Consider the following 26,500-nt stretch of genomic DNA (forward strand, 5'->3'; position numbering starts at 1 on the left):
TGAGTGAGGAAAAGGCAACAACATCAGATTTTTTTGGGGTGAGACTGGCTGGTATACGGGGTACTCCAAAGATGGCTATCAAAGGGCAGGGGAAATAATTATTTCTAACAAAACCATGTGTGCCACAATTATTGGCACCCCTGCATGTAATACTTTGTGCGACCTCCCTTTGCCAATAAAACAGCACTGAGTCCTGTAACATCTAATAAGGTTGGAGAACACAGAGCAAGGAATCTGAGACCCTTCCTAGCCAGTGTTGCCAGATGGGATTGTTTTCCAGCCTAACCACAGTCTAAAAGCCGCCCAGTGTGAGCATAAGTAGCCCAATTGGGCGGGAAAATCTGGCCCAATCTGGCAACACTGTTCCTAGGGCCTCTCTTGTGCACTTCCTCTTCAGCTCAGCCCTCAGGTTTTCAATGGGGTTGAGGTCAGGGGACTGAGAGGGCCATGGCAGAAGATTGAGATTGATTTTGTGTTCAGTGAAGCATTTTTGAGTTGATTTGGATGTATAGTTTTGGATCAACCCAGATTCAGATTTAAAATGTCCTGGGGTTCATGATGCCATGTACCCTAACAAGGTTCCCGGGGCCATTGGAGGAAAAACAGTCCCACAACATCACAGAACCTCCACCATACTTCAGGTTCTTTTCGGTATAGCCATCCTTGTTTTTCTGCTAAACCCACCTTGTTGTGCTTGGGGGCAAAATAAACTTGGGTCCTCTTCCAGGCAAGTTTTTAACAGTTTGTGAGTTTAGAATTATAAGTTTCTATCTCCGTTTAGGGTAGTTCAGAGATATTGAGCGTCAAAGTGTTTACATTCCATTATGTTTTGTGAGAAGGAACCTACTAACAAAAAAATGTCAACATTTTTTAAAATAACACCACACAGGCATTAATAAACACCTAATGGATCAGATTATGTAAACCTAGAACCTTATAATTCTAATGTCACGAGTTCCAGTTGCTTTGAAGTTTTGAAGTATTGCCCTAACGGTAGGCATGGGTCAGTAGTTATGTTTTTATGTTTTTATAGCCATTCCCTGACTTTTTATAGACATTCCCTGACCCTGACACACTTTTCCCTCATTCGATTTGTGTGTTCTCTTGTCTTTCCCATGGTGATGTATGAATAAGGGAATAATGACCTCTGTGTCACCTCATATTTATACCCCCAGTGAAACAGGAAGTCATGGATTACTGCTTCAGTTACATTTTTGTTCATAAGAATTTCTATGGTTTTGTTAGAAATAATTATTTCTTGATGACAGATTTTTTTTTTCTGAATAAATTTACCTCAATTAAAGGTTGGATGTTTCTCATTATCTTCAGTGTGACATTAAGCTAATTCCATTTTTACCATTTGTGCCAATAATAGTGGGCACTGTACGTACGATGTGTGCGTGTGCATGTGCGTGTGTGTCCGCATGCGTGCTGTGACCGTGTGCCGTTGCTCTCCCCCCAGCCCCAGCCTCGTCCTCAGAGTCGTCCAGCAGCCTGGAGCAGGAGAAGTACCTGCAGGCCCTCCTGAGCTCCATCCCTGGGTACTACCCCCTCAACGGCAGCAACACCCTCTCCAACCGCTCCATCATCGGCCTCTCCCCAGGTAACGTGACACTGTCACTCTCTCTCTCCCTCTCTCTCTCTCTCTCTCTCTCTCTCTCTCTCTCTCTCTCTCTCTCTCTCTCTCTCTCTCTCTCTTCATCTACCTCCATCTCTCTCTCTCTTACCGTCTCTCTCTCTCTCTGTCGGTCTCTCTCTTCATCTACCTCCATCTCTCTCTCTCTCTCTCTTACCCTCTCTCTTCATCTACCTCCATCTCTCTCTCCCTCTCTCTCTCTCCCTCTCTCTCTCTCTCTCCCCCTCTCTCTCTCTCTCCCTCTCTCTCTCTCTCTCCCTCCCTCTCTCTCTCTCTCTCTCTCTCTCTCTCTCTCTCTCTCCCTCTCTCTCCGTGTTGTCACTTCTATTGTGTTCTGTCTTTGTGTTTTTGCGTTTTTCTGTTGCTTATCTCCGGGTTTCCTCCGCGGACGCTCCGCGTGCGTTATTTATGTCGCGTCCGCGGTGTTTGGACGGAACTCGCTGCACAATGTTTGGTTATGTAAGAGGAACCAGGGGGACAGCAGAGGGGTCAACCTCCATCCATCTCCGCAGACTTCACCCCTGTGTGTGCCAATCTACTGAACTAGCACGTACTGTATGGACACACACACACAACCACACACACACACACACACACACAACGCGTCGTCAGCAAGATTCTGTTCTCCATTTAGCCACAATAGGCCTTTGTCTGTGGGAACTGGGTCACAAGCGCTACACATGATCGTAAAAACGGCGAACATCTCTCTGAGCTTCAAAGTGGGGATGGAAGTCTGCAGGGTTCAGATGGAGGGGAGTCTTCGCTAGGATACAGGATCATCCCCGGTTTTCGTAGCCTCGGAACAAGGCTCAGTATCATGTTAACGGGGACTTTGGAAGTTTGTGCAACGCGACACGGCTCCCTGGTCCCAGTCAAAGGCGTTTGTTTGCCGTAAATGTAGGTCATGAAACTCCATGATTGTTAAACGCCGTAATCCCTGTTTACATTCATCTTGGGGAATGTTGGCTAGTCCGCTAGGCGAGGCCTGTTCTGTTCTGTTCTCTCCCCTGTCTGACTACGGAGGGTAGTCCTGTCTGTCCTCAGAGACGCTGTCATCTCTCTGCCTTCTCATTGGCCGGGTGTGTTACTGGGTGTGTCGCTCTGTTTGTCATGGTTGCAGTTTTCATGAATGGTTGTTTTGTGTTGTCATGGTGTTGTGTGTTTGTGTGTGTGTGTGTGTGTGTTTGTGTGTTTGTGTGTTTGTGTGTGTGTGTGTGTGTGTGTGTGTGTGTGTGTGTGTGTCCCACTCACAGGCAGTGAAAGGAGGACGTCCAGAATGCCAAAGATGGCCCCCGTTCATTTGGACATGCCCTTCTCCAATAGCTTCGCCAGAGGAGGTGAGTGCTGGTCAGGTCACCGGTCGGGTCCTCCCCCCCCCCCCCCCCCTCCCTGCCGACCCGAAGTGTCACTTCCTCCAAGGCCCACTCGTCACACACTAGGCACCACGTTTTTTGGGGAGAATGAATCGGTTGCCGCCATCTTTGTTTTTTGTCGTTGTGGGAGAGAGAGAAATGCGTTTGTCACGCGAGGGACGCGTTCACATGCAAGGTGGCAGGTTGGCCTTGGTCACAGGTTCTGTCTCGTGGTAACGGGGGAAGGCACCAGGTGTTGTCCTCAGGGACGTTTGTGTTCAACCGAATAGCAACGGATAAAGTAGAAGCCGCACACTCTCGTTCCAGATGCAAAAAGTGTATATTTATTGACAACGCGTGACGTTAGAATTATAAGGTTCTATCTCCATTGTTGTCAAAATTTAGTTTTTTTGCATAATCTGATCCATTCGGTGTTTATTAATGCCTGTGTGGTGTTATTTTAAAAATGTTGACATTTTTTAGTTAGTAATTAATAAAATACAAAGGTTCCATCTCACAAAACATAATGGAATGTAAAAACTTTGACGCTCAATATCTCTGAACTACCCTAAACGGAGATAGAACCGTATAATTCTAAGCTCACGCTTTGTCAAGTCTTACCTTAGGCTACGGCTGAAACCGTTGTCAATAAATCGACACTTTTTGCATCTGGAACGAGAGTGTGCGGCTTCTACTTTCTCCTTTAGTATTGTGCTCTGTCGCCAGCACCTCGCCCAAGATTTCTGCCGTGTGCATTCGCTTCTTTTTCAACCGAATAGCAACCATTCCGCCCTGCAAGAAACAGCATTGATTATATATATATTTGAATTTCACTGACGTGTATTATATTAACATCCTCACCGGTGAAGTTTAGAGATACTCATAATGCTCATGTCATCTCCATGGAGTTAGTATTGGAATGACAGAGTTGATTTGTTCATCAGGATCCCCCCATACACACAGAAGTGGTATTCTGGTGCAAAGGATGTGCCATTGATGCCTGAGAAGACAGTGTGAAATCTAGAGCAGAGGAATAATGTATTCCGTTTTATTAACTTGGCCTCATATCTTCCTCATATCTATCGTGGAAGTGTGGAATGCGAGGAGAGAGGAAACCAAATCAACCAATGTCGTTTGGTACGGATCAGCAGAAAACCTCAGGCAGGCAGGCAGGCAGGCAGGCAGGCAGGCAGGCACCCACGGCCGACCCCTCAGGCAGGCAGGGAGGCAGGCAGGCAGGGAGACAGACAGACAGACAGACAGACAAGCAGGCAGGAGTGTGTCATTGGAAAGAGCACTTCCTAGTTCGACTGCTAGAACTTCTTCTTCTTCCCGGCAAGAGTGATTTCATATAGAATATTTGGGTCAGGTGTCACGGCTGTCCGAGGAATCTTGTCTCTTCATCCCATAGTTCGGTGGTGGACTCACTCATTTCACAACCAACAACAGTAAACCTCTGGAATTCACTCCCCTCACTCCTCAACCGCAACAGGGTTGCAACAGCCCCAAAATCAGAGGACTTAGGTCATTGGCTGAAGGATTGTTTATAGTTAAAGAGTTTGATAGTGAATTCAACATCAGCACGGTCAGCGTTTCCCTGTCACTACCGTCACGAGGGCTCTGGCGGTCCTGGATTCCATGGTTTACCTCTTCTCTTTCTGTTTCACACCATCACCCCCTCCATGGACAACTCTGGTCATCTCATGGCATGCACGATAATAACCCTTATTCTGTTATTTCCAAACATTGGAAGAAAAAAAAAAGCAATGAAACGAAAACGTTGTCAGTCCTCATACGCATATCTGATTGGTCTCAAACATCTCAAGACTCCACCAATTACAGGGCCCCTTACTGCAACCCCCCCAGGTGACCGTGTGTGTGTGTGTGTGTGTGTGTGTGTGTGTGTGTGTGTGTGTGTGTGTGTGTGTGTGTGTGTGTGTGTTGTCCGAAGGTCCGGGGGGGGTTGAATGTGTGTGTCGGTGTGTTCTGTCCATCTGATGTTGTGATCTCTCTGTGCCCTCTCCCCCTCCTTCCCCCCCCCCTCTCCACCTCCTTCCCCTCCCTCTCCCTCTCCTCCCCCCTCCCCACTCCCCCTACATCCATAACCTTCCAGTACTTGGGTACAGGGATAAACTATTCACTCACTCACACCAAAAGCCGGCCGCTAAGGGGAGAGTCCACCATCAAGGTACGGTGAAACTATCTCTGTTTTCACATCTCCCCCCCCCCTCCTCACCCTCTCTCTCCACCAACGCTGTTCTTTCGACCATAACCCCCCACCCTCTCTGTTAACAGCCGTCTGTATCTCCTCCTGGTCATTGTCGCCTGCCTCTCTAACCCGCGGCCGACCCCTCTGTAGACCTGAAGTCTGTCGTCCCCGCTCGAACCCCCCCCCCCCTGTAGTTTCACTCTCTCTCTCTCTTTCTTCAAGTCACAACGAAAGCGTAGGAAATGTCTCTGTGGTGCGGAGCGTCTGTGGTGAAGACAGCCAACGCGCTACTCATAGTCGTGGCGGGAGACTCCTTCATGTGGTCCGTTCAAGGCCTTTCCGCGGTCTTCTCTGATGCGGTCCAACCTCAGGCCCCAGATGAACCTAGTGGTTAGTCAGCGGTTGCGGTCCTCTAAAGGGGAAACCCTCTCTGTCGCCTTTGTCTTTAAGGTTGAGGGGTTTTTAAGAGTCCTGAAGAACTTTAGGAAGTAGGGATGAAAGGTACTTGCCTGTCGGTTGGTTGAATGCTTGTTCGAAATGGATGTTGATGTTTGTATGGTTTGCGACTGTTTTGGATAAAGGTGTGTTCCCAGAGCTATGGTAGTAGGCCTGTGGTTGGTTGTGGTTAATTGAGGTTTTTGAGCAACGGGAGCTCCAGTTGCCATCGTAGTGAAGATAGTGGTTTGTCAGTGAACCTCACTCACTCTGTCTCTAATCCCTCACTCTGTTAGAGTGACTGTGTAGCCTTGTCTCGCGTCAATGTCTCCTAGTCTTCATGTTGCTGTGTGTCATTCCTGTTGCAGGGTCATTATTGTGTGTGTGTGTGTGTGTGTGTGTGTGTGTGTGTGTTTACCTGTATGCCTACCTGTATGCCTCCAGCCCTCTGGCCTGGTCAATGGAATTCAATCCCAGAGGGAAAGTCAGTATATGTGTGTGTGTGTGTGTGTGTGTGTGTGTGTGTGTGTGATTCTAACATATGTGTCTGTGTGTGTGTGTGTGTGTGTGTGTGTGTGTGTGTGTGTGTGTGTGATGCTAACATCTGTGTGTGTGTATGTATGTGTGTGTGTGTGTGTGTGTGTGTGTTTGTGTGATGCTAACGTGTGTGTGTGTGTGTGTGTGTTGTTCCAGCTGTGTGTGTGTGTGTGATGCTAAAGTGTGTGTGTGTGTGTGTGTGTGTGTATGTGTGTGTGTGTGTGTGTGTGTGTGTGATGCTAACGTGTGTGTGTGTGTGTGTGTGTGTGTGTGTGTGTGTGTGATGCTAACGTGTGTGGGTGTGGGTGTGATCCTAACGTGTGTGTGTTGTTCCAGGTGTGTGTGTGTGTGTGTGTGTGTGTGTGATCCTAACGTGTGTGTGTGTGTTCTCCCAGGTGTGTGGGCCAGCCTGCGTTCCAGCAGCAGGTTCAGCCAGCACCCCACGGCGGCGGAGGTGGGCGCCCGCCTGGCAGGGAAGGATCTGGCGCCCCCCGCAGGCAGCGACACCCTGCAGGCCCAGCTCCTCAAGCAGCAGGCAGCGCTCTACATCTTTGGAGAGAAGTCTCACCTCAGGGTAAGAGAAGAGATCTGGGGTCCAAAAGTCACATGGAGGTCTGTCGAGCTGGTTTATGATTATGATTTCAGATTAACAAATGTTTGGGTTGTTGATGTGAACAGTAGGCTTGTCCAAGACTTTGCGTGCCTCTGGGTTGTGGAACGTTTGTTTGTGGACATTCTTGGTTGGTTAAAGAACACTCCGCAGAGGAATCAGGTCATTGCAGGGTCTAAAATGCCTAACCTATTGTCCCTTCCAGCAGACACAGTCCCATTTCTGACTGATAATAAGGGAGTTCGCTTGATTGCAGTTCATCAAAAATGCGAGATTTATTATTTACAATCCTACATCTCTGATAATATTACATTTGGACTATTGTCGGGACTTTCTGCTCCCCTTCACAAGTCTCTGGTCGAGTGTGGAGAGCAGTGCGTCGATGTGTTGCTGAATATGAAATTGATATTATTTTTCTTGGCTTTAAGAGGTTATAAATAAACCTTAGGGTTCGCTGTTTGCCAGCTGTACGGGCGGGCCCTGGACTGGCCTGTGGCCACATGTACGGAGACAGTCTTTTCTTACACGAGCCTTCCCTCATATCCCCACCACTCAGGACTATTTTTAACCTACAGTAGGAGGATTTTTCTTTTCATTTGTATCGATTTTTTTTTTCTTCTTTTTGACATAGCAACTCTTATGTCTTAACCATAACCTGCAACAACTGTGAAGTTGAGATGATTTTTAAAAAAAAGATTAGATTAGGTTTAGATTCAAGCTTTGAAATGTCTTTTTTTGCTCTCGGCACAGGGTCAGCCATAGTCAGCACCCCGGAGCAATTAGGGGGTTAAGTGCCTTGCTCAAGGGCACAACGGCAGTGGTAGGCGCCTTAGATAGGATGCCAGCAACCCTCCAGTCACCAGCTCACATGCAGCTCCCTTCTGAGGCTAACCTCCTCCCCCTAAAACCAGGCCTAAAACCAGGCCTAAAACCAGGCCTAAAGTGTGATATTGGTTGATTCCTAGTGGCTTGTTCATTTTTGTTGACACCTGTTCCTGTTTGCGACACAGGGCTTCAAACTGGACTCTTCTCTGAACTGTGAGCTGGTGCCGGTGGACTTTGCGGACACGCGGCAGGTGAAGGCGGCCTTTAAGAAGCTGCTGAGGGCGTGCGCTCCCAGCGCCACCTCCTCTGACGCAGACGACTCCTTCCTCAAAGTCCTGGAGGACTCGGAGTGGATCCATCAGGTCAGTTCCCCCACCCCCCCCCCCCCCCCACACACACACACACACACACACACACACACACACTTCAGTTCATGCTGTTCCTGTTCCATGCTGTTATTTTTGGTCTACTGGGATCTGCCTCCTAAGTGCTGACAGGAGAGTCTTGGTGCCTCCACAGGGTTTCCCCAGATAATGTTGTTTGATAGTTATGATCCATCTACTGCTACTGGGACGTAGGGGCCCCGGGGTCACCATGATAACAGCAAGGAAAAGCAACGTTCCCCTGTGTCTGTGTGGATCTGTTCTCCTGGGAACAGCAGCTTAAGGAAGAATATAGGAGGAGGTCAAAGTCACAGACAGGAAGAGTGATCTCGTCGCTGGAGCTTTCTCACACAGCTCTCACTGACTGTGTGTGTGTGTGTGTGTGTGTGTGTCTCTCCCACAGCTTCACAAGGTCCTGCAGTTGGCTCTGATCCTGGTGGAGCTGCTAGACAGCGGCTCGTCCATTCTGCTGAGTCTGGAGGAAGGCTGGGACGTCACCACACAGGTGGGAACACACTAGGGGGGGGGGGGGAGAGGAGGGGGGGGCAATGGTAAAGGAGGATGAACATCATCATCAAATCACAGGTCATGAAATGAGCCGTCCAATGATCAGGGTCCGATCAAGAATCATAATCCGAATTTCTTACATCCAAAGTACACAAGAAAAGTAAAGTTAAGACAATTAAAAATCTTTGGCTTATGTTCCTCAACATTGGTATTGCAGCACGATATAAAATCACAATAATAGAGTAAAGTAAAAAAAATAAAAAAGTAAAGTAAGTAATAATAAAGTCATGATAAAGTGATGGAAGTCGTACTACAGCGGAACCAGTCATACTACAGTGTAATCAATAGTGCAACATTTTACGTTAACATTTTTGGCATTTAGCAGACGTCTTATTCCAAAGCAACTTACAATCAATACATTTGACTAAGTAAGTGAATCATCTATCCACTAGTCATGGCAGGAAAAAGTAATCTATGCTCAGGCCAGGGGCCATTGGCAGTCGTCGTGCTAGAAGATTAGATTATTTTTTTTTATGATACAGGAGAAACAGTACAGGAGGGTAGTAGATGTCTCAGATGTCTCAGAAGAGGAGCATAGTAAGAAAATGATAATGGAAAAAAATTGTCATAAAAATGACAATGGAAGTAAATACATAAAACATTTAATAAGACAATAGTTAATGGATAAAGTACATTGCTAGAAGTGTTTGTGTTTAATCATAACTGCTGCAAAACATGAAGGTTTTTAGCTTAGATTTTAATATTTAGGGGGGAAGTAGGTGTCTCAGGAGAAACAGTGCAGGAAGGTAGTAGATGTAGGGTATGCAAGGTGTAGCCTGAAGAGATCTTGGGCAGTTCTGACAGCCGTGGGAAGCTCATTCCAAAGCGGGGGAGACAGTATAGTGAAGAGATGACCAGGCAGCACGACTGCTGCATTGGCGTAGAGGTGGTGGGGCCAGTCGGCCAGCTGAGGTGGATTTATAGAGGGAGAACAGTAAGGGCCCTAGGACAGAGCCCTGGGGGACCCCACTAGTGAGGATTAGTGGAGAAGACAGCAATCCTCTCCAAGTCACCTAGTAGGAAGCAAACCAGGAGAGTGCAGAGCCAGAGATGTCCAGTTCTGAGAGGATGGAGACAGGTCCAGGAGAATGAGAACAGAGGAGAGGGAGGAAGCTTGAGCAGAGTGGAGAGCCTCTGTGACAGCAAGGAGAGCAGTCTCAGTAGAGTGGCCAGCCTTCAAGCTGGATTGGTGGGGGTCAAGGAGGCTGTTCTGAAGGAGATGGTGAGACAGTTGGTTGGATACAGCGCGTTCAAGGGTTTTTAGATAAGAAGGAGAGAAGGAAGACCGGTCTGTAGTTGTGGACAAAAGACGGGTTACAGTTGGTTTCTTAAGAAGAGGGTTGACTCTAGCTGTCTTGAAGGCAGCCGGGACAGATCCTGTGGATAGGGAGGAGTTGATTACGTTGGTAAAGAAAGGTCATTGGAAATGGATTGGAGGGGAGGGGATGGGATCGAGAGGGCAGGTGGTCGCACGCTTAGATGTGATACATTTTAGAATCTCATCCGGGGAGAGGGGGGAAAGAGATGATAAGCCAGAGACCAGGTGTTGTACAGAGGGTCTGGAAGGGGTGTTAGCAGTGCTGGTGGAAGGAGGAGAGAAGGAGCTGCTAATGTCATCAACCTTTTTTTCAAAGTAGGTGACAAAGTCATCCACAGACAGGGAAGAGGGGGAGTAGGTGGGAGGAGTGTGGAAAATGTGAAGAACAATTTCCTAGTGTTGGAGGCAGAAGGTTGTATTTTGGGAGCTACAGAGAGTGTAGAGACTGACTGGGAAGAGGTGGATTTGAGGGGGAGGGAGAAGGAAACAAAGTGATGATCAGAAACTGGAAGAGGCGTAACAGTAAGGTTGGAGGTATGGGAGGATCTGGTGAAGACAAGGTTGAGCTGATTGCCCGCCTTATGAGTCTGAGGAGAGTGGGACAGGGTACGGTCTTATTGTAGTATGCTGTGCAGTACAATACGTTGAAATGCAATGTGAGACTCATTGAGACAGTACAGTAGTCAAGTATTCAGGTAAAGTAATCAGGTAGTGTACAAGTAGTCATATAATATGGATTATTTTTGTAGTGTGAGTGTGGTTGCTTTGGGGGGGACAGTCTTTTGTTTTCTTCCAGTGTATTTCTCCAGGAGCCTGATTGCTTGAGGGAAATAGCTGTTTGACATCCTCTTGGTTTTAGCCCCGAGGCTTCGGTACCATTTCCCCGGTAGCAGTAGCTTAAACAGTTTCTGATCGGGGTGGCTGGGGTCCTTAAAAACCCATGAGCGTCTTTCTGACACACTGGTCACTCTAAGGATCTTGGATGGAGGGAAGCTCATATCCGGTGATCCTCTCATCTGTCTGCATTACCCTTTGTAGCGTTTTGTGGTTTCGGGCAGTGCAGTTCCCATACCAGTCAGTGATGCAACCTGTCCCCAAGGATGCTCTGGGTTGTGCCTCTGAAGATGGCCCCTAGGATCTTAGGCCCGAAGCCAAACTTTTTCAGCCGCCTGAGATGGAAGAGGCAACATTGTGCTTTTTTCACCACCTGGTTGGTGTGTTCATCCCAGGTGAGGTCATTGGTGATGTGAACCCCCAGGAACTTGATGGCGTTTACTCTCTTCTCCACAGCACACCCTGTTGTCTGTCACACCGGAACACTTTGCTACCACAGTAACTAATAACTTTATGAGTACACCGTGCTTCACATGTGGTGAGGCGTGGAATCGTATATCATTGATTTGGAACTATTTCAATCACCCCCCCAAAAAAGCGCATGGTTCTGATTTGAAGGAGCATAAACAAACCCACACACACACACACAAGCTTGTTTTTATTCTCATCATCAATGTTCTGTTCCCCCCCTCCCCCCCCCCCCTCCTCCAACACATCATTTTATCTAATTTTTGCCGCGTGAGCTCACATTTTCCACGTCGACCTGTTGACTGAGTATTATTTTGGAAGGCATCGTGTGAGCTGAGCGCGTCTCTCCTCCAAATGTGTTTACTGGGCCCTGTAAAGCCCTAGGCTGCCGTGTAAAAGCCCCAGCTCCAGGCTCCATCCCCCCACCCCCCGTTGCCAGGCACGTGTCAGGCCAACACCGTCTCCCTCTCCCTGGGTCGTCCAGCTCATCAAGCTGGGGGCCTGATCAGCCTTGCTCCGGAAAATGGCCTCCATATGCCTTGGCCTCCATAGGTCTACACGCACTGCTCTCCTCTCTCTTTCTCTCTCTCTCACTCTGTCTCTCTCTCTTTCCCTCTCTCTCTCGCTCTCTCTCTCTTTCCCTCCCTCCCTCTCCTCTCCTCCAGCCTTCTCTCCAGTCTGGAGCAGTCAGTCCAGAGGACATTTGGGAGTGGACGAGGGAGCAGGGAGTTCTGGATGAACAGGACTCCACAGCCTGCTCTGTTGTAGAGGCCCCCTGGGGTGACAGTGTACTCTGTACCCCCCCCCACCTCTTTCCCCCCCCCCCACCTCTTTCCCTCCCCCCCTGTCCCCTTCACAACTCCTCATTCCACATGCTTTAAGGTCCATCAGTTAGCTGAAGGAGACACAGAGGGTTCCTAGCCAAGAGAGAGAGAGAGAGAGAGTGTGTGTGTGTGTGTGTGTGTGTGTGTGCGTGTGTGCGTGTGTGCGTGTGTGCGTAAGTCAAGGGTGTGTGTAAACTGCATCCCGCTCATAAAGCCGTAGCAGGGCTCAGTGTGGTAGCGAGCGAGAGAGGCAGGACCGCGCACCGCAGGCCAGAAGCACTAGGCAGGAAGAGGAAGTGTCCTGTGGACTCTGGTCAGGGGGGGGGGGGCAGTGGCGCCCCCTACCGGTCACTCAGCCTGTCGCGGTCCTTGAGGCATCATGTACATGTATCTAATGTCGCTCTCTCTCTCCCCCCCCTTGCTTTTCCTCCCTTTCTTCCTCTTTCTTTCTCTCCCTGTCTCTCTTCCCCCCCCCTCTCTCTTTCTCTACTCTCTCTTTCTCCCCACCTCTCCCTCCTGTCTTTCTCTCTCCCTGTCTCTCTTCCCCCCCTCTCTCTTTCTCCCTCCTGTCGTTCTCTCACCCTTTCTGTTTCTCTCCCCCCCCCCCCTCCAGGTGGTGTCTCTGGTCCAGGTCCTCAGTGACCCGTTCTACCGGACCCTGGAGGGTTTCCAGGTGCTGGTGGAGAAGGAGTGGCTGTCCTTCGGCCACAAGTTCAGCCAGCGAGGCTCCCTGACCCCCAGCAGCCAGGGCAGCGGGTTCACCCCCATCTTCCTCCAGTTCCTCGACTGTGTGCACCAGGCAAGACCCCGCCAACACACACACACACACACCATCACCACCAGGCAAGACCCCCCCAACACACACACACACCATCAGCACCAGGCAAGACCCCCCCAACACACACACACACACGCACCATCACCACCAGGCAAGACCCCCCCAACACACACACACACCATCACCACCAGGCAAGACCCCCCCAACACACACACACACAAACACACACACCATCAGCACCAGGCAAGACCCCCCCCCCCCCACAACACACACACACACCATCAGCACCAGGCAAGACCCCCCCAACACACACACACACAAACACACACACATCAGCACCAGGCAAGACCCCCCCAACACACACACACACACACACACACACACACACCATCAGCACCAGGCAAGACCCCCCCAACACACACACACACACCATCACCACCAGGCAAGCCATGAACCCCCCCCCCCAACACACACACACACACACCATCAGCACCAGGCAAGACCCCCCAACACACACACACACACACACACACACACCATCGCCGCCAAGTAAGCCATGAACCCCCAACACACACACACACACACCATTACCATCCCACCAGCCATGCCCCCCCCCCCCCCACACACACACACACACCATCACCACCAAGTAAGCCATGCCCCCGCCTCCCCTACCTAACCCTCCCTCCTCTACACCCCCCCCTCACACACACACACACACACACACACACACCACCACCACCAGGCAAGCCAAGCCATGCAAACCTCATCACCCCAACCCGCTCCCGCTCCCCCCCCCCCCCCCCCCCCCAAAAAAAAATTTGTTTTAATAAATAATAAATCATACCTTCTGCATGAGATCATCACATTCCTGCAGCGAGGACAAGAGCCTCAGCTGTACTCGTCTGTACAGTCGTTGTAGCGGTGCGCTCAGACGGAGCTGCTGCGCTGGGGACCGTCTCTCTCCCTCCCCGGGGCTGCTGGCCAGATGGTCCATGTCCCCCCCCTCCTCCCCCGCGGGGGGTCGAGGGTGTTGGAGAAGATGAATTCTGAAAATAGAATTCCTCATCTCAGAAGCAGCTGTTGTTTACGCCACGACGTCCAGGTGGCTGGAGGAGAGAGAGAGAGAGTACAGAGAGAGAGACCAGTGCAGAGAGAGAGACCAGTGCAGAGAGAGACCAGCGCAGAGAGAGAGACCAGTGCAGAGAGAGAGAGTGCAGAGAGAGAGACCAGTGCAGAGAGAGAGACCAGTGCAGAGAGAGACCAGCGCAGAGAGAGAGACCAGTGCAGAGAGAGAGAGTGCAGAGAGAGAGACAGTTGCAGAGAGAGAGACCAGTGCAGAGAGAGAGACCAGTGCAGAGAGATGACCAGTGCAGAGAGAGACCAGTGCAGAGAGAGAGACCAGTGCAGAGAGAGACCAGTGCAGAGAGAGAGAGAGTGCAGAGAGAGAGAGAGTGCAGAGAGAGAGACCAGTGCAGAGAGAGAGACCAGTGCAGAGAGAGAGACCAGTGCAGAGAGAGAGAGTGCAGAGAGAGACCAGTGCAGAGAGAGAGACCAGTGCAGAGAGAGACCAGTGCAGAGAGAGACCAGTGCAGAGAGAGACCAGTGCAGAGAGAGAGAGCAGTGCAGAGAGAGACCAGCGCAGAGAGAGAGACCAGTGCAGAGAGAGAGAGAGTGCAGAGAGAGAGACCAGTGCAGAGAGAGACCAGTGCAGAGAGAGAGAGAGTGCAGAGAGAGAGAGCAGTGCAGAGAGAGAGACCAGTGCAGAGAGAGAGACCAGTGCAGAGAGAGAGACCAGTGCAGAGAGAGAGAGCAGTGCAGAGAGAGAGACCAGCGCAGAGAGAGAGACCAGTGCAGAGAGAGACCAGCGCAGAGAGAGAGAGTGCAGAGAGAGACCAGCGCAGAGAGAGTACAGAGAGAGAGACCAGCGCAGAGAGAGAGACCAGTGCAGAGAGAGACCAGCGCAGAGAGAAACCAGCGCAGAGAGAGAGAGCAGCAGAGAGAGAGACCAGTGCAGAGAGAGAGACCAGTGCAGAGAGAGAAACCAGCGCAGAGAGAGAGAGCAGCAGAGAGAGGGACCAGTGCAGAGAGAGAGACCAGTGCAGAGAGAGTACAGAGAGAGAGACCAGTGCAGAGAGAGAGACCAGTGCAGAGAGAGAAACCAGCACAGAGAGAGAGAGCAGCAGAGAGAGGGACCAGTGCAGAGAGAGAGACCAGCGCAGAGAGAGTACAGAGAGAGAGACCAGTGCAGAGAGAGAGACCAGTGCAGAGAGAGAGAGTGCAGAGAGAGACCAGTGCAGAGAGAGAGAGTGCAGAGAGAGACCAGTGCAGAGAGAGAGACCAGTGCAGAGAGAGTACAGAGAGAGAGACCAGCGCAGAGAGAAACCAGTGCAGAGAGAGAGAGTGCAGAGAGAGACCAGTGCAGAAAGAGAAACCAGCGCAGAGAGAGAGAGCAGCAGAGAGAGACAAGCACAGCGAGAGCAGCAGCGAGAGAGAGCAGCAGCAGAGAGAGAGCAGCGCAGAGAGAGAGCAGCAGAGAGACCAGCACAGAGAGAGGGAGTGAGAGCAGAGAGAGAGAGAGGGAGTGAGTGAGAGCAGAGAGAGAGAGAGGGAGTGAGAGCAGAGAGAGAGAGAAAGGGAGTGAGAGCAGAGAGAGAGAGAGCCGCGGGTTCCTCAGTCTGGCCTGGCCCTGTCTCTCTCTGCCCTGCTGACTCACCTCTGCGTTTGTCTCAGAATGATGATGTCACTAACCTTTGACCCCCACCCGGTCTCCATGGATGTGACTGGGACAGAATTAGTCATAACACACACACACACACACACACACACACACACACACACCATCACCACCAGGCAAGACCCCCCCCCCCCACACACACACACACACACACACCATCAAGACCAGGGTCTTCAATACCTTTCCACAGGCAGAGATCACTGTCACCTCCTCTCTCTCTCTCTCTCTCTCTCTCTCTCTCTCTCTCTCTCTCTCTCTCTCTCTCTCTCTCTCACTCTCTCTCTCTCTCTCTCTCTCTCTCCTTCCCTCTCTCTCTCTCCCTCCCTCCCTCCCTCTCTCCCTCTCTCTCTCTCTCTCTCTCTCTCTCTCTCTCTCTCTCTTTCTCACCCCTCCCCCTCTCTCTCCCTGGTTACAGATTCAAGACCAGTACCCGTTAGAGTTTGAGTTTAATCAACACTATCTCAAGTTCCTGGCCTACCACTACATCTCCAACCGCTACAAGAACTTCCTACTGGACTCAGACTACGAGCGTCTGGAGCACGGTCAGTACCAGGCGGGCCATCAAGGTGTTCAAGTGTGAAGTATTGGTTCTGTGTGGCTTAGTTGGTAGAGCACAACGCCTGGTAACGCTAATGTTGTGAAAGGTTCGATTTCCGCTGGGACCATATATACACTGAAGAAGAAGAAGAACAGTTTATTGGGAACACCTGTACACCTTCTCATTCATTCGGTGTAATGGTCCCTCTGTAATGGTGTAGGGAATGTTTTCTTGGCACACTTTAGGCCCGTTAATACTAATCAATCATCACTTGAATGCCGCAGGCTATTTGAGTATTGTTGCTGATCATGTGCATTCCATCATGGCCACTATGTACCCATCTTCTAATGGCTTCTTCCAGCATGATAAAGCACCATGTTACAAAGCAAAAGTCACCGGATCTGAATCCAATAGAACACCTTTGGGATGCGATAGAAGGTTCACAGCTTGAAAGTGCACCCGGAGAAAATCGTCAGGAATAGCGTGATGCAATCATGTCATCATGGACCACAATCTCAATGTTTCTAACGTCTCGTGGAATCAATGCCATGAAGAATTGAGGCTGTTTCGAGAGCAAAGGGAGGCCCTACCCAGTATTAATATAGTGTTCCTGATAAAGTGTTCGGTGAGGCAAATCAAATCAAATGTTATTGGTCAGGTACAGCTGTAAGTGATACGGTGAAATGCTTTTTGAATCTAGCTCCTCATTTAACAACAAATCCATAAATCAACAATACGATATCAGTGTTTCCTCCAGGAATCTTTACAATGGTGGCGGGTAGCGTTGACCGCGCGCGCATAGCGCGCGCACAGCGCGCGCTCGCGATTTTTCCCGCGTGCACGCGCGCTCAAAACAACGACGTAATTTCAGCCAAAACTCGAGGATGGCCAAAAAAAATAAAATGTTTTCCCGTACTTCTCCCTGTGTCTCTTATTGTCTGTGTCTGCATGTTTTTCCAGCATGTAATTCCGTTGTCAATAAAAAATTTGTCTCCCCTTCTTTTCATTATCATTATGGAGGCTTTATGGTTGTTGTAACTATTATGGGAAGCGGTTGACACAGTAGCCGCTTTTCGTGTACGCTGCAGTGGATCCCTTCACAACGCAGAAGAAAGAGGAGAGAGAAAACATTGTCAATGTGCAGGGAAGAATCATGTATCAGCAGGGTTCAACAGTAACGCTTGCCTGGGGCAAGTAAAAAAATTCGCCGGGTTTGTTTGCGCGAGCCCGAAGACGCTGCTGGATCCTGGATCTGTTTACCTGTGTGCAGGAAGAAAAACAGACGGAGCAGGCGCCAGACCAGACTAGATGATTGTGGAGTGAAGAGATTATTAAAGCGTACGCGATGCGACGGGTGATCGACAAGCACGTACACTTTCATAATATCTTCACTCCACGATCATCTAGTCTGGTCTGGCGCCTGCTCCGTGTTCTTCCTGCACACCGATGCACAGATCCAGGATCCAGCACCGTCGTCGCGCATATTGTAACATTTGAAGTAGTTTGTAGACTACACGCAGCCTAGATGTATTCGACCAATCACAAAACAGTTTTGCAAGCGCGTCGCTTCGCGCTTGTGGGTGTGTCTAGCGCTGTGAAGGTCTGAAAAGCGGCCTAAATCTTTTTTTTTTTTTTTTTTTGAGAAATCTGAATGGTGGCGGAGGAAATTCCATCGTGGCGAACCGCCACGATGAAATGCATGTAGAGGAAACACTGGATATAATAAAGTCATAATAAAGCAATGAATAGCAGCAACATGCTGCACACAAAAGTTGAGGAGGAGCACACTGCGAAAAGTAAATCTATTTTTAAATATCTTAAATCAAGGCAATATATATGTTTGTTTATTTTGTCTGACTGCACTAGTTTTAAGATATCTTTTATTTGTTTGAAGAAAATCTTGGCAAAATGTTCCTGTTCTGTTGGCAAATAATTTAGCTTATTTTAAGTAATATTTCCCCCATTTTATAGTTTTTTTTGTTGTTTTTATGAGAAGTGACTTTTTGCAGCACAGATCTGACAGCGTGCAATAACCAGGGTTCCCACGGGTCCTTGAAATCCTTGAAAGTTTGTGAATTTGAGGGGAAAAAATCAAGGCCTTAAAGGTTTTTGAAAATAGACATGGGTCATTGAAAGTGCTTGAATTCCCCTCTCTCTCTATATATATATATACTATATACTGTAGATATATATACAGTACAGGCCAAATGTTTGGACACACCTTCTCATTCAATGCGTTTCCTTTATTTTCATGACTATTTGGTACATTGTAGATTCTCACTGAAGGCATCAAAACTATGAATGAACACATAGGAATTATGTATTTAACAATAAAGTGTGAAATAACTCTAAATATGTCTTATATTTTAGATTCCTCAAAGTAGCCACCCTTTGCTTTTTTGTTGTTAATAAAATATATTATAATAATATTTAATATAATCTGTGTTAATAATAATATGTTATTATATATATATATAATATTATTATTATATATTTTATTAACATGTTTTTATTATTATTAACAACAAAAAAGCAAAGGGTGGCTACTTTGAGGAATCTAAAATATAAGACATATTTAGAGTTATTTCACACTTTTTTGTTAAGTACATCATTCCACATGTGTTCATTCATAGTTTTGATGCCTTCAGTGAGAATCTACAATGTAAATAGTCATGAAAATAAAGGAAACACATTGAATGAGAAGGTGTGTCCAAACTTTTGGCCTGTACTGTATATATATGAATAAAATTGTTTATGTAATTATAGAGACCATCTAGTGTTCAAGCCTCTACATTCAAAAGCCTCTCTTTTTAATTGTTGTCTGTGAGCGGATAGTTCCTATTATATAAATTCTCATCTAGTTCCGTCTCAAACTATGCCATGTTGGGTCCTTGAATTTGATGGAATTGAGTCTTGAAAGTCCTTTAAAAGTGCTTGAATTTGGTGTGGGAACCCTGAATAACACTCACTGTACTGTCAGTCACTTTGGGTAAAGGCGTCTGCTAAACGGCGTACGGGACGAGTGGCCTTCAGGCCTTTTTGGCGGTGTTTCAGACTAATCACAGCACAGAGACAGAGCCCTCCACACAACCAGAGGTATCCCATATTAAACCTGACATAATTTCTCTATTTGTTCTCATCCTAAAGACAACAGGGGCTCTTATCTTCACAATCATCTCTTCTGACGCCTTCTTCTGTGTGTGCAGCCTAACAGGAGAGATAGGTGTTCAGGCACCGACCCAAACAAAACCAATGTTGTTGTTTTTTTGAACGATAGTGTCAGGACTCAGGTATTCGGTGGGTACACGGCTGTGTTGCGGTGAAGCGGTTGAACATGACCTCATCCCTCACTCGTTTGTCTTATCCGCTGATCAGGGACTTGTCACCTCATGGTGGTTTTGTCAGTGTGTTGAACAGCCTCTCCTTTGTCTCCTCTCCGCTCTGAAGGTACATTGTTCGAGGATAAGGGAGACAAGCAGGCCAGGAAGGGTGTCTGCATCTGGGAGTGTATCAGCCGGATGCACAGGAGGAGCCCGCTGTTCTTCAACTACCTGTACAGCCCCACCGAGGCGGAGGTGTGTGTGGGTGTGGGTGTTGGGGGGTGGTAGGGGGGGGGGGGAGGGGCGTCTTTGCAACTCCCCAAGCAGTGAACAGCCATCTCTGATCCATCTCTCTCAGGTCAGAAGCCCCCTACCTAAGCCTAACCCCACCTACCCCTAACCCCACCTACCCCTAACTCCACCTAACCCTAACCCCACCTAACCCTAACTCCACCTACCCCTAACTCCACCTACCCCCACCTAACCCTAACTCCACCTAACCCTAACTCCACCTAACCCCACCTAACCCTAACTCCACCTAACTGTAACCCTAACCCCACCTAACCCTAACTCCACCTAACCCTAACCCCACCTAACCCTAACTCCACCTAACCCTAACTCCACCTACCCCTAACTCCACCTACCCCTAACTCCACCTAACCCTAACTCCACCTACCCCCACCTAACCCTAACTCCACCTAACCCTAACTCCACCTAACCTTAACTCCACCTACCCCTAACTCCACCTAACCCTAACTCCACCTACCCCTAACCCCACCTAACCCTAACTCCACCTACCCCTAACTCCACCTAACCTTAACTCCACCTAACCCTAACTCCACCTAACCCTAACTCCACGGCTGTGTCTCTAGTGCTCCCCCAGCGCTGGCTTGGTCCCCTTTCTAGCTTTGGGCATGCTAACTGGAGATCACAGCCATGTCCAGCCCACTGAACATCAGATTAGCTTTTTTCCCAGATTCCATCCACTGTGATGGATAGCCTAGCCCACTCTTTGCGCAAGACCGTGCCTTTCTGGTGACCTCCCCCTATTTTTTGGAGGGAGACCTGGCCAAGATAGCACACCAGTACAAGGTTACAAAATGTGTCGGTGGAAGAAGCTATTGTTGGTGAAAACAGCCAGGGTGGAGCAGGGGCCCCGCGAGATGCAGCCTGAACTCTGTTATCAGTGTGTTTTGGGGAGGCGGAGGGGGATGGGGAGGGGGGAGGGGGTCGTAAAAGGAAGCATCTCTCCTTATCCTCTTCCAGCTCTCTGACAAGACCCCCTCTGTGCAGTTGAAGCTCGCGAGGCGCCTCGTTGAATTCCCGCTCTTTTACCTCTCTCTTGGCGTCATATGTGTGGTCCCAAACAAGTCAGAAAATGATTACCCCCCCTTGGAAGAAGGGGGGGGGGGGTTTCGAGGGGTAGTGTGTGAGTTGTGTTTATGAGAAACCGTTAATCATTTTCTCACTCGCCAGAGAACATGGCGGTACCCATATTCCATATAAATCACTGTCGGCAGCGGAGGGAGGGAGGGAGGGAGGGAGGCGCTGGAACAACAGGCCCGGGTGTTTGTGCACCGAGGCCCCGGGTGTGATTAAGTGTTCAGGGAAGCGTCAGGTCCGGTGGGGCACATTCCTTCCTTCCCCCACTGGCTGCGGCAGTGGATGCGCCGACTCTCTGAGAGATTGGAGAGACTGATTCACATCGCCGCTGTCTCTCTGGAGACACTTCAGAGAGCGAGACGGTCGACTTACGACCTCATGTCAGCGTGTTGGATAACGACCGATGTTTTTGTCTGTTTTTGTTTTGTTTTGTTTGGGTGTGTTGGGGGGTTGGGCTGTTGCAGCCGGTCCTCAAGCCCTCTATCAGCATCCCCAACCTGAGGAAGTGGGACTTCTTCACGGGCGAGACCCTCTCCACGGGCCCCTCCTACGACTGGAGGATGGTGGCGGCGCGGGCAGAGAGCTCTGAGGAGGCGGGGGACACCATCGCCACCAGTAAGAGGAGGATCGTGTGGCCGTGTTACAGCAGCGTGGCCCGCGCCCAGCCAGACGCCATCACCAAGATGCTGGCGGTCAGTCGCCCCGCCCCCCCATCACCCTCTTTTTCCCGCTACATCATGGCTCCTCAGAACAGACCTGGTGGCCCTGTAGTATTTATTATTATGATTATTATTATTATTATTATTCGTTGTATATCTATAGCTCATTTAGTGCCGAGGGTGGGAACATTCTAGAGTGCCAAGAGTGACTTGATTCACCAAGAAATGCATAAATGATGTTGTAGCCAATCAAATTATTGTTGCTAGGTAAATACCACACAAAACACATGGCACTCTGTTGTAATACATGGAAAGGAATGAGGATGGTTTCAAACACATGCGTTTTGATGTGTTACCATTCCTCATTCCGTTCCATCTATTACAATGAGCCCATCCTCCAGTTTCTCCCTGTGTGAGTGTGAGTGTGAGTGTGAGTGTGAGTGTGAGTGTGAGTGTGAGTGTGAGTGTGAGTGTGCGTGTGCGTGCGTGTGCGTGTGTGTGAGAGTGTGTGTGTGATGCTCATGGCTGTCCTCTGTGTGTCCAGGACATTGAGAGGCTGGAGGCTGAGCTGAGCCAGGCGCCAGAGAGGTGGCAGACCACCCTGGAGAGGGTCCGCATCAGCATCCAGGAGGACCTGAAGCAGGAGGGGAACGTGAGTGTGTGTGTGTTTGTGTGTCTCTCTGTCTGTCTGTGTCTCTGTCTGTCTGTGTGTGTGTCTGTCTGTCTGTTTGTGTCTCTGTGTGTGTGTCTGTGTGAGTGTGTCTTTGTGTGTCTCTGTGTCTCTGTGTGTGTGTGTGTGTGTTTGTGTGTGAGTGTGAGTGTGAGTGTGTCTTTGTGTGTGTCTCTGTCTGTGCGTGTGTGTGTGTGTGTGTGTCTATCTGTGTGTGTGTGTGTGTGTGTGTGTGTGTCTCTGTGTCTCTGTTTATGTGTGTGTGTGTGTCTCTGTGTGTCTCTGTGTCTCTGTCTGGTGTGTGTGCACGCGACAACGGTCTCCATTGATTCTCTTCCCTTCACTTTGTCCTCTCTCTGTGTGCGTGCGGGGGTCCTCTCTCTGTGTGCGTGCGCGGGTCCGCGTGTTACAGCTCCGGAAGCAGTCGTTGAACATCTCGGGGCTGATCCCCACCTCTGGCCTGCAGGCGTTCCAGCGGCGCTCCATGCTGCACCTGCCTGACGGCGGCGGCCTGGGGGGGGGGGAGGACAGCAGCCCCGCCTCCGCCGCCAACGGCCTGAACCGCCGGGCCGCCACGCTCTACAACCAGTTCACCACCAAGAACGAGGAGAACCGGTGGGTCCCCCTGGTCACCCACACACACACACCATACACACCACACACACACCACACACACCATACACACACCACACACACACACCACGCACTATACACACACCATACACACACCATATACGCACCATACACACCACACACACCACACACAGCAGACACACCACACACACCACGCACGCACCATACACACCACACGCCATACACACCATACACACCATACACAGCACACACAGCACACACACACACACCATACACACCACACACGCACCATCCATACACGCCATACCCACACCATACACGCCATACACACCACACACACCGTACACACCGTTATTCTATTCTCTGACGTGTTGTTTTCCAGGTCATACGAGGGTATTCTCTATAAGCGAGGAGCGCTGCTGAAAGGATGGAAGCCTCGCTGGTTTGTTCTGGACGTCACTAAGCATCAGGTTAGCAGGGGCACGCCACAGGCTCGCCGCTCTCAGACATATCATGATGTCATTCCTCCTATGGCAGCTGTCATGTACATCCTCCTGATAAGGTGTGTGTGTGTGTGTGTGTGTGTGTGTGTGTGTGTGTCGTCCCAGATGAGGTACTATGACACGGGCGAGGACACTAACTGCCGCGGCCACATCGACCTGGCGGAGGTGGAGTCTGTCCTGATGGCCTCCCCCACCCTCGGAGCCCCCAAACACATCAGCGAGAAGGCCTTCTTTGACGTGAGTGTTCCTCTGGGCTGTGTTCCCCCCGAAATCTAGAGCCTCTACCATGTACGGATGTGCCCTAGAATGAGAGTGCAAGAACGTGTTCTGGAACACAGCCTCTGTTAATCTCCAGTGCATTTGGAAGGATATGTTGGAAGGTAGGTGTCATTCTGGGGTATAGTGTGTGAATTGATGGCAAATTATTTACAATTTAATCAATTTTAAAGGCTATAACACAAAAAAAATATGAAAAAGTGAAGGGGTCTGAATACTTTCCAAATGCACTGTATAAGGAGTATAGGGTGCCATTGAAGACGCAGCCACCTGTATCCTGTCGTCGTCGTCCCCCTCCCAACCCTTGTCTAAATCACTGTGTTGGTGTGTCTCCTTCCAGCTGAAGACCACTAAGAGAGTATACAACTTCTGCGCCTCGGACGCTCAGAGCGCCCACTTGTGGATGGACAAGATCCAGAGCTGCATCTCCGATGCTTGACCTCTGAACCCTGACCCCGCCCCTGCAGCCAGGACGTTGAGCCCCAGACTAGGCCTCAGCATCAAGCTGGACTCTAGAGACGGACAGCCAGGTGTCCTGAGAGCAGAGACAGGTCGTTCTCACCTGTCTGTGTCACCCATAAGGGGCGGTGCTGTTCCCATGACGACCAAGAGAGAACTAAGTGCCTGTTAAGAGAGGGTAGCGTTGTATACCATGTCCGTCCCTCTGTCTGTCCATCCATCCTGCTGTTACCACACAGGACTGCAGGCAGCCTTCACTCTTGACGGTCTGCTGTAGTAGGAGGTGATGAGTGTCTTCCATTGTCTCTGCTGTCAGCTCCCTCTGGGGCCTAGTCCGAGGTCCTCACCACTGCTACAGGGATAAACACCTAGTTAGAGAGAAAAAAGCTGATGTCTGAGTGGATGCACGACAAAGGTAGATTTATCCCATTTGAGTTGTAAATAGATCAAAGCAATAGCACTGGCCATTTAAAACTGTGGGTTCAATATAAGAATTGCGAAATATAGAGCATACAAGAGAATTTATATCAGATATTTTACTATGAGGAAAAGGTATTGCTGCTTAATAATGAAAAGTATGAACCACCAAAAACTCAGAGGTTAAAAATGCACAATATGACGAGGCAATTTGTTTGCACTTAGCTCTAATATGCACTCTATAAAGAACTCTAGATTTTCTAACAGATAAACGGCAAAGCAAAAGGCATTACTTTATAATTGTGTACATAATGACCTTTTTCTTTACTAAGGCGAATTAGAAAAAAAAAGAAAACTTTGCACACTAAAGCTCAAAACATTTTCCTGACATTTTCTATTTAAGTAAGTGATGGTTCCTTCTCTATTTTGTTGAAACATATGAATGTTTTTGACTGTCGCATAACATTTTTGGTTTTGTTCCTGTGATGTAAATTATTTTTTTATTAAAAGAGTAACTCCTTTTGTTCGAGTGTGGTGGCTTAATGTTTTATGTAAATACTCATAATGTTTCATACTTTTTATATGTATTGAAAACATGTGTATGCTTTTCTAACATTTACCTGTAACCAGACCAACTTTACAATTCTGCATTTGTTGTATGTATTGTCTTGTGCAAGTATAGTAATCTGTTTCTTGTCTTTGGTGTGACTGACTGAGCCATCGTGTTGAAAATGAAGGGGGACTAGACTATATTTCTCAGATTATTCTGAAAGATTCTGTGTCTTTTTAAGGGCTTTTATTAAGTGAATAAGTCAGACAGTGTGTTTTTAAAGATCCTTGTCTCATCTGTTCCCTGTGCATCATACGGTTTGAGAAAAAGCAAAACAAAAAAAGACCAACAAAGTCATTTCAGAAGCTATCAGTTACTGTATCCTCGTACCATGTTTTGTGGTGATACTAATGTTTTTTGGAAATAAATCAAAAGTACTTGAATAAAGCCTGATGACTATTTTGTGATGATTTCACAGAACATTTGAGAGCTACATGAATTACAGATCATTATTGTTTTATTTTTGTCATAATATGCCTTTAAAAACCATTTACAACCACTAACTCTCAGTGGACCGACATTTCATACCTTAACTCTTGCCCTGGTTTCACTTCCCGTCGATCAAGCATGCTTTCAACACAATGCATGGATGACTGGGATGATAGCATAAGCCATTGGCGCCACACACAAGCAGGACTTAACAACAACCTCCTTTGTGTTCCAGTAGTGTTGCCAGTTCACCACAAATCACCTCATAGATTTACTTTCATTCAACGGGTTACAAGATACACAGAATAAACCTGAGCCCTACCTAGACCGCTTACTAGGAAGCTTTTGGCCTCTGACGAACACCTGTCTTCATTTCTGAAGCGGTGGCTCTCTTTCCTCAACGAAAGGTAAACAGACACCCGAGCAGCAGAGTTTAACGGTCACAGCAGCCAAAGCCAGGCTTGGCGCGGATGTTTCACTTGAACAACAATGAGTAACAAATTGGGCAAGAAACACAACACAGAACCGGTGGCGCCTGGTTGGCGGGACGGGGAGGCGCTCCTGTGGTTCTGGAGACAGGAGGGACCCCCTTCACGGGCCCAGCAGAGGAAGGCGGGAAAAGCCCTGAGTTGAAGAGATGAAGACCCGGGGGGTGGGGGGGATCGGTTCTTGAGCATACACTGATTCTCCCGGCTGGCTTGTACAGAGAGCAGGTGCAGAGCTGCTAACATCTGGACACACTACGCTTCTCTGGCACTCCTCTCTGTATTTAGCCGCCCCCCAGGGGGGGGGGCCTGGATTAGGGCCCCCGCCCATGAGGAGAGGGATGCGGCGGAAGTGAGGATCTAACTGGATTCTCAGGAATGAGGCGGTTGGGACACGCTGCTCCCCGAAGGAGAGTGGGCCGTTCAAGATTCACTCAACAGACAGGCGAGTGAGTCCACACACATTACAACTTACAAGACTCACTGTGATCGGAACACATGGACTATGTTAGGACGACATTCATAAGTGGAGTAGCTAGTAATGGATGATGTTCTGATATTAGGCCCGTTGTTAATGTGATTCTCCAGGTCCGATACAAGACACCAGAGAGAGAGCAGACCTGACTATTGAGCCAAATAGATCT

General features: G+C 49.0%; 1 protein-coding gene across 1 annotated transcript in view; it reads left to right on the forward strand.

The window, feature by feature from the left end:
- The window catches only part of sbf2 (SET binding factor 2), a gene marked incomplete at its 5' end in the record, with an annotated part of 140,242 nt that extends 115,022 nt beyond the window's left edge, over positions 1-25,220 (forward strand). The window contains 15 exons of the mRNA XM_080526261.1: positions 1,463-1,603; positions 2,890-2,973; positions 5,102-5,176; positions 6,565-6,743; positions 7,790-7,966; positions 8,391-8,492; positions 12,612-12,797; positions 15,929-16,055; positions 19,499-19,626; positions 21,219-21,446; positions 21,958-22,065; positions 22,496-22,698; positions 23,060-23,147; positions 23,286-23,417; positions 23,797-25,220. Coding sequence (XP_080382387.1) covers positions 1,463-1,603; positions 2,890-2,973; positions 5,102-5,176; positions 6,565-6,743; positions 7,790-7,966; positions 8,391-8,492; positions 12,612-12,797; positions 15,929-16,055; positions 19,499-19,626; positions 21,219-21,446; positions 21,958-22,065; positions 22,496-22,698; positions 23,060-23,147; positions 23,286-23,417; positions 23,797-23,895 — 2,057 coding nt within the window. The 3' untranslated portion in view covers positions 23,896-25,220. The remainder of the gene's footprint in view (positions 1-1,462; positions 1,604-2,889; positions 2,974-5,101; positions 5,177-6,564; positions 6,744-7,789; positions 7,967-8,390; positions 8,493-12,611; positions 12,798-15,928; positions 16,056-19,498; positions 19,627-21,218; positions 21,447-21,957; positions 22,066-22,495; positions 22,699-23,059; positions 23,148-23,285; positions 23,418-23,796) is intronic.
- Between the last annotated feature and the right edge of the window lie 1,280 nt (positions 25,221-26,500).

The sequence above is a fragment of the Nansenia antarctica genome, assembly GCF_963989245.1.
Source record: "Nansenia antarctica genome assembly, chromosome: 1".
Taxonomy (NCBI): Eukaryota; Metazoa; Chordata; class Actinopteri; order Argentiniformes; family Microstomatidae; genus Nansenia; species Nansenia antarctica.